We start from the raw sequence: 12500 nt of genomic DNA on the forward strand, positions 1-12500 counted from the left end.
GTGTGTGTGTGTGTGTGTGTGTGTGTGTGTGTGTGTGTGTGTGGGTGGACAACATGGACAGTTCCTTTTATTTACCTGACTGTGACACCGAAAGTTTGAGTTGCGTGAAGTCAAGTTGAGTCAACTCAATAAAAGCCATGTAATCAGTTGGTGTGCCATCATGAGTCGAGCTGACCTCGCATTTTTAACAGTGTGTCCTTGCATAGCTGGTCAAAAGTGACCATCTACAAAGCATCCACCCATTCTCTCTCTGTCCCTCCCCCTCCCTCGTGAGAAGTCTACAATAAGGTCAGGGTGGGCACCACTCCCCTCAGGGTTGGGGCAGGAGCTGCTGTTAATGACAAGCAATTGTTGAGAGAGAGAGAGAGAGAGAGAGAGAGAGAGAGAGAGAGAGAGAGAGAGAGAGAGAGAGAGAGAGAGGAAACAGGAAAAAGGAACTTTAACTCCCTGTGCCTGGACAGAGCAGAGTCGAGAGGGTGAAAGGAGGTGTGGGGGGTTGAGAGAGAGAGTGAGAGAGTGAGAGAGAGAGAGAGAAAGAGAGAGGGAGAGTTCCAGTGCTTCACTCAGGGAGGAGGGATGTGTGTGGAGGTTTGTTTCTGACACTCTGTTTCTCTGAGCTCTGAAGCTCTGCTCTGGATGTGGACGTACTGCCCCGTGTCCCGCGCCCCTGGTGGCCCTCGGTCCCGCCGCCAGGGGAACATGCCTCACCCGCCTGGCTCCGTCACCCTCTGTCTGCTCAGCTGCCTCCTCACAGGTCGGTGTCTTTACCAGTGTCTTTTAACCTTTATTTAACCCCTTGAAGTGCGCTCACTATTATCCAACAAGATGCTACTACTGTATGTTGTTTAGTAACTAAAACGAAACTAATATAAAGTTTATTTAAAGAGGAACCAGACCAGTTTAGGGGTTAAATCCGAGTGAATGCCCTTACACCTCACTTTTCTCTTTAGTTATGCCCTCAAACTTCACAAACATCTAGATTTTAAGGCCTATTAATCAGTAACTACGTGCAAAACGATATGTTGTACATTTACATTAACGCCATTTGTCAGCCACCCTGATCCAGAGCGACTTACAGTTGGATCATTTTACACAGGAAGGTGAAGGTGGTGTTAGGAGTCTTGCCCAAGGACTCTTGTTGGTATAGTGTAGGGTGCTGACCCAGGCGGGGACTGAACCCCAGTCTACAGTGTAGAAGGTTACCCACTACACTCTACCAACCACTACCAATGTCATAGGATCGCCTATCAACGGGTCCATCAGTGTTCACTCTAAACTTTTTCTACCGTTCAACTTTTACCTCATACCTAATTTTTACCTTAATTGAAATCTACACTGTTAAACCTCATTTTACCTTTATTACTATCTTATAACTCATCACTTTACTCCTATTGAACTCTACGCTGTTACTTTATAGCACATTTATACCTTTATGTAACTCTATAATGTTATTCTTTTACCTGTAAAATTCATTTATCCCTTTAAATCCTTGGTACATGGTTCCACTCTTCAATACCTCGCTCTTACAACTACATACACTAATCCACAGATTAGTTACTGAATACTGTAGCATCTGCCACACACTCCGCATTTCAAGGAGGGGCGTTTGAGCCACGATATGCAAAGCAACCACTGGATTGTGCATCTGGGTTGTTTCTACAGTCTCTAATGTTACTGATCATCATTGGTGTTACACATAATAAAGGAAACACCAGGGACATTTTTAATGAGCAGCACATTTTACAAAACGGCTGCTACAGAACATCAAACTGCACGTTGTCTGTCATGGAATATCCACTAAAATGTCATGTTAGTCATATATTTAATGGTCATGTATATATTATAGCAGTAAAAATAGCAGAAAAAAACATGTTTTTACACATGACTGTGAGGACGAGCTCTTCTGTGGTGCTTGGAATTCTATAGGATTGACTGAAAAAACAACATTGCTAAATTGAGGCTAGAGAAGGTGTAACAGTTAAAATTACACATTAAAAAAAAGATATATAAATTAATTGTAACCCTAGCATGCTTTTTTTTCAAGTGTTATATATCTTTAAACATTAGGGACACAAGATAGACCTTTCCATAGAATGACTAATCTACGCCCTACTTCTGACACCACTGTGGCATCGGGGCACCAGAGATGCCTCTTATTTTGCTATGAGAGGTGCCCTTTTATTGAAACCAAGTAGAAAAGGCACACCCTCCTACAGCCGGGCAAAACAGGCAGGTCACTACTAGCTAAACAATGTCTCCTAAGGGTAGGAACACAACCCCCCTCCACTATTTCACTACAGTCCAACATGAATAAACACAAAAACCAAATAAATAAACACACCTTAAAACAAAAAACAGCAACAACAGCCACGACAGCCAGAAATGTCCTTTTCAGTGAGAGAGTAGAGCACGTGGCATAACTTTGCATACCACGCCCTTCTAGAAATGTGGAGAGGAAGGAAACATGTTTTATGGTTAATAACTGAATAATATGCCTGCAGTTTAAGGGGTTAACGCCACATTGTTACTCTTACACCTCACTGTTTGCCTCATTTTAACTGTTCCTCATACTTACCAAGTATATTACAGACAGTTGGACAGTCTGACATGGTCAGTTTGTCCACTAGATAGTTTGAAATGTGCCTTTTTTTGTTGTTGATCAAGGTTTTATCAATTTTTTTGATGAATAATTAGTCAGCAGCTCCAGACTTAAGCTCGTAACTCTCATACATGATGTAGGTGCACAGATCAGGCATAACATTCTGACCACCTCCTTGTTTCTGCACTCTTTGTCCATCTTATCAGCTCCACTTACTGTATAGCTGCACTCTGTAGTTCTACAGTTACAGACTGTAGTCCATCTGTTTCTCTGATACTCTGTTACCCTGTTCTTCAGTGGTCAGGACCCCCATGGACCCTCACAGAGCAGGTACTATTTGGGTGGTGGGTCACTCTCAGTATGGCAGTAACTCTGATGTGGTGGTGGTGTGTTAGTGTGTGTTGTGCTTGTCTGAGTGGATCAGACACAGCAATGCTGCTGGAGTTTTTAAACACCTCAGTGTCGCCGCTGGACTGAGAATAGTCCACCAACCAAAAATATCCAGCCGACAGCGTCCTGTGACCACTGATGAAGGACTAGAGGATGACCAACACAAACTGTGCAGCAGCAGATGAGCTGTCGTCTCTGACTTTACATCTACAAGGTGGACCGACAAGGTAGGAGTGTCTAATAGAGTGGACAGTGAGTGGACGCAGTGCTTAAAAACTCCAGCACTGCTGTGTCTGATCCACTCAGCACAACACACTAACACACCACCACCACGTCAGCGTTACTGCAGCGCTGAGAATGATCCACCACCCAAACAGTACCTGCTCTGTGAGGGTCCATGGGGGTCCTGACCACTGAAGAACAGGGTAACAGAGTATCAGAGAAACAGATGGACTACAGTCTGTAACTGTAGAACTACAGAGTGCAGCTATACAGTAAGTGGAGCTGGTAAGATGGACAGTGAGCGCAGAAACGAGGAGGTGGTCATGATGTTACACCTGATTGGTGTTGAAATATACTTGGTGAGAACAGTTCAGATGTGGTTTAGCTGATTTATCCTGGACTGTGTTTGTGTTGGAAACCGTACTCCGCTAAACCCGAGCCCGACTGAGAGTCACTGAGGTAATCCGAAGGGGATCCGCGCTATGCTAGTCTGCTGCTACGCTAAGACACAGGATAGCACTTCTGAGCCCACTGTGGCTTCAGCACTGTATAGGCTGATGATTTAAGGGGTGTTTTGGGGAAGGTCCAGCTTCAGTGTGTAGTTGTGTGTGTGTGTGTGTGTTATATGTGTTTGTGAGAGGCATGGAAATTGTTCCTTGTGCGATCTGTGGACCTGGGCCAGTCATAACAGACGGAGACGTTCAAGCAAACGTCTGATATTTCAGTCAGAACATGTTCAGAACCATATGGGAATAACTTATACGCTCCCATGATCTCTGCAAACTGGTTCCACACTTTCTCCAAGCCTGTTTGACGCGGTTCAAAGCGTTGATCATCCTCTGGTTACTGTACATTTCTGGATTTTCACTGATCAGGGAAAGAAAAATGCAGTGGGAATCCCGTTCATTATGTGTTGATGACAGAAGGAACTTTTGCAGCATCCTATATGCTGAGAAAATCCTACGAGCTGCGCAGTCTTCTCATCACTAAGCTAATGACAAAGGATGAACGTAGACACCAACTCGGGTAAAAGTTTCCCAGGTACTGAGTAGGTTTTCGAACTTCAATGGGATTTCTTAGTACATCCAAACTTTAAGATTAATATTAAGTGATACTTTTTTGATCCCACAACCGGGAAATTCCACCTCCGCATTTAACCCATCCGTGAAGTGAAACACCACATACACACTAGTGAACACACACACACTAGGGGGCAGTGAGCACACTTGCCCAGAGCGGTGGGCAGCCCTATCCACAGCGCCAGGGGAGCAGTTGGGGGTTAGGTGTCTTGCTCAAGGACACCTCAGTCATGGACTGTCAGCTCAGGGGATCGAACCGGGGACCTTCCGGTCACAGGGCCGGTTCCCTGACCTCCCTTACTGCATTAAAATTACAGAAAAACATGTTTTTACCTCAAAATATGTCCTCGGCCTTCACACACGACTGCGAGGACGAGCTCTTCTGTTCTGCTTGGAGTTCAATAGGATTGATTTATAAACCGGTGTTGCTAAATTGAGGCTCAAGATGGTGAAACTGTTCAAATAACTTATGTTTTATTTTAAAATATAAATCAATAGTAACACTAATATATTTCTCAAGTGTAATATATCTGTAAACGCGAAGGACACAAAAGTGGACGTTTCCATATAAAGACTCAGAAAATCAGAGCGAATGCTCCTATTAGCGCTGTAGAAAAATATATTTTAATATTCACAGCATGTCCACATACTGCAAAGATTCTAAACGAATGAAACTTCGTCCGTGCCGAGAACCATTTTTAGACCTTTATTTTTAGGTGCGTATCATCATTCCTTTTCCATGTGAATGGCAATTGTGAATATAGTCACTGTTCCTGTGTGGTTGTCAGGGAAATAAAAGTGCCGTTCATATGAATAAAATAATAGATTTTAAAGTGTGGTGAGTGTGGATATGGACGTTTAGGCCATATTTGGCGGCCTGAGTTTGCTAAAAGGAGCGTAAGCTGATGATTTACCATATAACGACCTGCATTCTTGGACAGATGGATGGAAGTTTAATGGTAATCCTTCGAAAGGTGAACGGATTGCCTGTTTCCTCTTTAGCCAAGTGAACTCAAACCTCAAGTCTCTCTCACTTTCTCTCTCTATCTCTCCTGCTTGCTGAACAGATTGCTTCATGCCCGCGCCCCTCTCGCTTTCATGCTGCCAACTCCATGTAGGACCAATTATAGCGCGCAGCCGCCTCTAATCACTTCACATAAAACAATGTTTTGCAGAGGAAAAGGTTGATGAGCAGACCTATTTCAGATGGCAGTCAAACCAGGGACAGAGATTACTGAGGTAAAATGAGACCTGGCGCTTCATATTGGATCAAATTGGCCATTAAAGGGTCATTCTACAGAATCCATAGGAGTCACTGGTGTTACCGATCGTCATTGGCGTTACACACAACGAAGGTCACACCTGTGACATTTTTAACGAGCAATGCATTTCGTTAAACGGCTGCTACAGAGCATCAAACCACATGTCGTCAATCATGGAAAATCCACTAAAATATGTAGTTTAATCCATTTTTATTCTTTCTTTCACTGCTACCTCAGAATAAAGTCGGTCACACCAGTGACTTCAGCTAAAAGCTTCATATGGAATTATTATGAGCTAAATGAGAAAATCTCTGAACATTTCCAAACAAGAGACTTTTTGTTGCGCAGTAACACCAGTGACACGACTCCTGGTGACTTTCGAACTCTCCACTCGACCAACTATCTCGTTCTCCCGTTACTACGGGACCCAAATAAACAAACGTGGAGCGGCTGCTGTTTTCTCTGCCGTTTGCGCTGGAACAGTAAAGAAGCAGCAGGTAAAGATGTTTAAGTGAGGCTCACTGATTTAAAAATTTGATCACTTTGGTATTTTTTAGAATTTTAAATGTACATATGCTCAGTTAAAAAGCTTGGCTCCCCGCATGAGAGACGCTTCTCCATTTTTCTTTGATTATTTGCTGCGTTTCCTTCTTTCACGCTCAGTTTTCATTGGCTTTTGCAGGAATCTGTTCAGATTGAGTCGTTGACCAGTTTACACTTAAAAAATAAAAGATAAACTCAGACTGGTCTGAAACGCGATCAGGAGGCCAAAAATCGGAGTAAAATGAAATAAAAATAATGATTAATAATGATAGTCAACAGTGGAGGACAAACTGGACAGGACCAGACAGACAAACATGAACATTTAACACAATAAGAAACAAGCTGGTAAAGCTCCCTTCATTTTGCTTTTTTTGTTTTTTTAAACGCTATAAACTATTTTTTTTTAAATAATATGATTGTGATGTGGTTAGTGATCAAATTCTATGATCCTTTTCTTGTTGAGTGTGGAGAAAGAAATCAGCTGTCAATACATTGTAAAAATCGTGACCAGGTTTCTTTGAACGGTTTTGTATTATTTTTAAAATTTGCTGTACGTCTTTCCAGGTTACAGTGACCTGTAAGGTTATATGTGGTTATATGTACCATGTGGTTGGTGTAGTGTAGTGGGTATATAGTGGTTGGTGTATTGTAGTGGGTATATAGCGGTTGGTATAGTGTAGTGGGTATATAGCGGTCGGTGTAGTGTAGTGGGTATATAGTGGTCGGTGTAGTGTAGTGGGTATATAGCGGTTGGTGTAGTGTAGTGGGTATATAGCGGTCGGTGTAGTGTAGTGGGTATATAGTGGTCGGTGTAGTGTAGTGGGTATATAGCGGTTGGTATAGTGTAGTGGGTATATAGCGGTTGGTATAGTGTAGTGGGTATATAGCGGTTGGTATAGTGTAGTGGGTATATAGCGGTTGGTGTAGTGGAGTGGGTATATAGTGGTCGGTGTAGTGTAGTGGGTATATAGCGGTTGGTATAGTGTAGTGGGTATATAGCGGTTGGTATAGTGTAGTGGGTATATAGCGGTTGGTATAGTGTAGTGGGTATATAGCGGTTGGTGTAGTGGAGTGGGTATATAGTGGTTGGTGTAGTGTAGTGGGTATATAGTGGTTGGTATAGTGTAGTGGGTATATAGTGGTTGGTGTAGTGTAGTGTAGTGGGTATATAGTGGTTGGTGTAGTGTAGTGTAGTGGGTATATAGTGGTTGGTGTAGTGTAGTGGGTATATAGCGGTTGGTGTAGTGTAGTGGGTATATAGCGGTCGGTGTAGTGTAGTGGGTATATAGTGGTTGGTGTAGTGTAGTGGGTATATAGCGGTTGGTGTAGTGTAGTGGGTATATAGTGGTTGGTATAGTGTAGTGGGTATATAGTGGTTGGTGTAGTGTAGTGGGTATATAGTGATGGGTGTAGTGCTGTGGGTATATATAGCAGTTGGTATAGTGTAGTGGGTATATAGTGGTTGGTGTAGTGCTGTGGGTATATAGTGATTGGTGTAGTGCTGTGGGTATATAGTGGTTGGTGTAGTGCTGTGGGTATATAGTGGTTGGTGTAGTGCTGTGGGTATATAGTGGTTGGTGTAGTGTAGTGGGTATACAATGATTGGTGTAGTGCTGTGGGTATATAGTGGTTGGTGTAGTGCTGTGGGTATATAGTGGTTGGTGTAGTGTAGTGGGTATACAGTGATTGGTGTAGTGCTGTGGGTATACAGTGATTGGTGTAGTGCTGTGGGTATATAGTGGTTGGTGTAGTGCTGTGGGTATATAGTGGTTGGTGTAGTGCTGTGGGTATATAGTGGTTGGTGTAGTGCTCTGGGTATATAGTGGTTGGTGTAGTGCTGTGGGTATATAGTGGTTGGTGTAGTGCTCTGGGTATATAGTGGTTGGTGTAGTGCTGTGGGTATATAGTGGTTGGTGTAGTGTAGTGGGTATACAATGATTGGTGTAGTGCTGTGGGTATATAGTGGTTGGTGTAGTGCTGTGGGTATATAGTGGTTGGTGTAGTGTAGTGGGTATACAGTGATTGGTGTAGTGCTGTGGGTATACAGTGATTGGTGTAGTGCTGTGGGTATATAGTGGTTGGTGTAGTGCTGTGGGTATATAGTGGTTGGTGTAGTGCTGTGGGTATATAGTGGTTGGTGTAGTGCTCTGGGTAACACCTCTGCCTTGTACACTGTAGACTGGGGTTCCATCCCCTGCTTGGACAAGCACCCTACACTATACCAATAATCCTTGGGCAAGGCTCCTAACACCACCTTTGCCTTCCTGCGTAAAATCATCAAACTGTAAGTCGCTCTGGATAAGAACGTCTGCCGAATGCCAAGAAAAGGTTATGCCGATGCTTCGTTGAAATTTGGGTTCTGTCCTTCTAGTTCAGCCGTATAACTTTTCTGGCAATGGTATGTGATATTAATATGAAGGATTTGGGGTGATTGGGTGCTGGAAGTGAGGAAAGGTCATTAAGTAGTGCTACAATGGGACATAAAGGGATGACAGGGCGGTTTAATAGCTACAGAAATCCATGCTGTGTTAAGTTGCCACTCTGCCAAAGGCTGATATACTAACCTTTTTTGCTTCCACAGAGCACTCGAGACACATTTTCCCCTGTCTTAACGCAACCCCAGCTGTTTTAACGCTTTCACAAATCAAGCTAGGGCACGGCTTTATCCCACATCACTTCGAAGGCCTTTTTTCCATTTGACTCAGCACCTGGTTTAGCTTATGACACTCTTGTCATGGGCCAAATAAGTTGAGTCAGGTGTGTTTTTGTGCTTACTTGCAAGAGAAAACGTCTCAGATCATCTCAAAGGGAACAGAGAAAATGCTGATTTGGCCCAGCGTGAGGAACATTCCACGTAGCCCATCACCATTTCAGGCACCGTGTACTATATCATGAGAATGAAGGAGGGTATTCTGAGTCCCTCCGCACCACCCAGCTTTCCATTCCAGTCGACCTTATGAAACAATGGGGAAACAGGTCCAACATAAGTTTCGTGGCATAACAAATAATCTGTTGTTTTTCATGGCCAGTGGACGCTAGACGCCCAGTATAGACTACGTAGACAGAAGAGTGGACGGGCGCAGAGGTAGCACCTCTTGTGTTCAGAGAAAACGACACCCCCCCATACCCCCCCCCAGTAATCACCACAGCAACAATAATATCAACCCAGAGCTTGAGCACTTGGAACCAAAGATAAGAACAAACCCATTCTTCATTCTGACAACTTGGTTTGGATGCCTTTGGGAGATTTGGATTGGGACCAAGAGGCACATTCTTTGCCCACCCCAATAAACCTCAGTCTTATTTATGGCCCATTGGCTCATTCAGTTCAGCTATACATCTATTACTTTGCAAATACTCAGGGTGGGATGGGAAATACTTGTCATTTTTCCATTGTCAAGATAAGTTTAACTGAGTATGTGAGCATGCTAGCTGTTAGAGCTGAAATATGGCCAAAACCTGACCGTGCTCCACACAGAGACGGAGGCTGACCACCTGTGGATGATTAATGTTAGTTTAGCCATAGATGTGAGGCACAATGTGCGAACTGAGGCGAAGTGCTGTCAAATATGATTATGTTGATCATTCTTGCTTGTTTTTTTCATTACTCTTCACTTACAACATACTTGCATGCTGTCCCCTATAAAAATGTAAACAATGCAGTATTATTTGAATCCCTAAATGGACAGTATATTGCTATATACACTTCACAGCCCACTGTGTGAGATCTATTTAACTTATAGGTCACCCACATTCTCCCCGTCTCACTGAAACACCGGAATAATAAAGCAACCAATATATATATATTGGTTGCTTTATTAGAAACACCTTCCTCGCAGGGCCAGTATATACATCTACCCCTTTATTAGAAATATATACCCCATAGCACCACTGTATATTCATTGGCCACTTTATTAGAAATGCAAACATTATAGGGCGACTATATACTTAGAGGCAATTTTATTTCAAGCACCTACCTTACAGGTCCACTGTATATGCGTCTATCAATTTATTAGAAACACCTATCTTATAGGGCCACCATATACTAACCAACCACTTTTTTCAACATATCAACCTCATAGGTCCACTACATACTCACTGGTCACTTTATCAGAAACACTTATCCTACAACTCCACGAAATATACATCTACCACTTTATTAGAAACGCCACTACATACTAGCCAGCCACTTTATTAAAATACCAACCTTGCAGGTCCACTATATATTCCCTGGCCACTTTATTAGAAACACCTACCTTATTGGTCCACTATACATTAACTGGCCACTTTTTAAGAAACACTTACCTTATAGGGCCACTACATACTAGCCAGCCACTTTATTAAAATACCAACCTTGCAGGTCCACTATATATTCCCTGGCCACTTTATTAGAAACACCTGCCTCATATGTCCACCATATACTCACCGGCCACTTTATTAGAAACACCTACCTTATTGGTCCACTATGTACTCACTGGCCACTTTATAATAAACACCTACCTTATAGGTCCACTATACATTAACTGGCCACTTTTTAAGAAACACTTACCTTATAGGGCCACTACATACTAGCCAGCCACTTTATTAAAATACCAACCTTGCAGGTCCACTATATATTCCCTGGCCACTTTATTAGAAACACCTACCTTATAGGTCCACTATATACTCACCAGTCACTTTATTAGAAACACTTACCATATAGGACCACTATACTCACTGACCACTAAGAGACACTTATCTTACTATAGATAAGGGTACTGGTTACTATATATTCACTGGCCACTTACTATATATTCACTGGCCACTTACTATATATTCACTGGCCACTTACTGTATATTCACTGGCCACTTACTATATATTCACTGGCCACTTACTGTATATTCACTGGCCACTTACTATATATTCACTGGCCACTTACTGTATATTCACTGGCCACTTACTGTATATTCACTGGCCACTTACTATATATTCACTGGCCACTTACTATATATTCACTGGCCACTTACTGTATATTCACTGGCCACTTACTGTATATTCACTGGCCACTTACTGTATATTCACTGGCCACTTACTATATATTCACTGGCCACTTACTATATATTCACTGGCCACTTACTGTATATTCACTGGCCACTTACTGTATATTCACTGGCCACTTACTGTATATTCACTGGCCAGAAGAAACACCTACCTCATAGGTCCACTATATAGTCAGCAACCACTTTATTAGAAACGCTTTCTAATAGGTCCAGTACATATTTCTTGACCAATTTATTTGAAACCTCTACTTTATAGGTCCACTACATACTCACTCGACACTTTATTAGAAACACTTATAGTCCATGCAGGTCCACTATGTAGTTGTTACAGACTGCAGTTCACCTTTGGCACAGTTCAGCATCTGCTCTCTACCCCTTTCCTCATTGGTCATTGGTCATCAGTCGGGTTCAGTTCTGTTTGTAGAGTAAGCTCCGGCTGCCGCTGGCCATATTTCAGCCTTAACAGCTAGCATGCTGGCGTACTCATGAGTCAAGCTTATCTCGACAAAGCAAAGAACACAAGCTGGAGCTGCAAGTTCGGGGTTAGAAATATAATATTGCATTTCCACCTTCTTGCCCCCATAACCCCAGGCCTATTATTCTGTTATTAATCTTAATACTACCCATTCATTCCTATTAGTTATTTGGAAACTACTATAAAACTAATATGTTAGTGTTATGGAGCTTAACATTCCTCACCCTTTTGTCATTTGATTAGCATTAACACTCCTCCTGCAGGACTGGAGCCTTATCTTCACATAGGCACTAACTCCTTTCATTGTAATTGGCTGGAATCCAGTTGAACCTCCTCAAAGATACTGTGTAACAGCTGGAATGCTGATCACAGCCACCCAAACATCTGTCTCTGTCAGCCGCATGTGTGAAATGATCTGCATGCCTCTTCATTTAAAAAAACTCACAAATCCTGAGCTGCAGCCAAGCACACGAGGGATGTTTAGGCTGTCCTGCTGCGCTGTGTATCTGCCTTGGCCTGTTGTCTTTTGTCTCTGTTGTGTTATGTTTCCTGAAGCCCCTTGCATGTCCTGAAGAACCTTTCCTGAGGCTCAGCTCAGAGAGAGAAAGCCTATAGAAATCTGAATGGGTTTCAGCAGTTATGCTTACATTATACCTTCACACTGGATGCTTAAAAAACCAACAGACAGCCTGGATCCCAAACGGTTACTCAACGTGTTACATCACAGGACACACTCTTTAACCATAACAACACACTGCACAGCTGCGTGGGTTAAGAGGTTTCAAAGGAGACTGTTCACTCCTCAATAGTGTCTGCCACACTGTAAAACTACACACTGCAGATTCATACTGGATTGAAGTCAATTAACAGTCGTCACTGACAGACTGATA

At 42.7% G+C, this 12500-nt stretch overlaps 1 protein-coding gene across 1 annotated transcript in view; it reads left to right on the forward strand.

Annotated features, from left to right (window-relative positions):
- The first annotated feature begins 428 nt into the window (after window positions 1-428).
- Window positions 429-12500, forward strand: part of tek (TEK tyrosine kinase, endothelial) — a 61407-nt gene continuing 49335 nt past the window's right edge. The window contains exon 1 of the mRNA XM_017688044.2: window positions 429-754. Coding sequence (XP_017543533.1) covers window positions 637-754 — 118 coding nt within the window. The 5' untranslated portion in view covers window positions 429-636. The remainder of the gene's footprint in view (window positions 755-12500) is intronic.

The sequence above is a fragment of the Pygocentrus nattereri genome, chromosome 23 (genome assembly GCF_015220715.1).
Source record: "Pygocentrus nattereri isolate fPygNat1 chromosome 23, fPygNat1.pri, whole genome shotgun sequence".
NCBI classification, from domain to species: domain Eukaryota; kingdom Metazoa; phylum Chordata; class Actinopteri; order Characiformes; family Serrasalmidae; genus Pygocentrus; species Pygocentrus nattereri.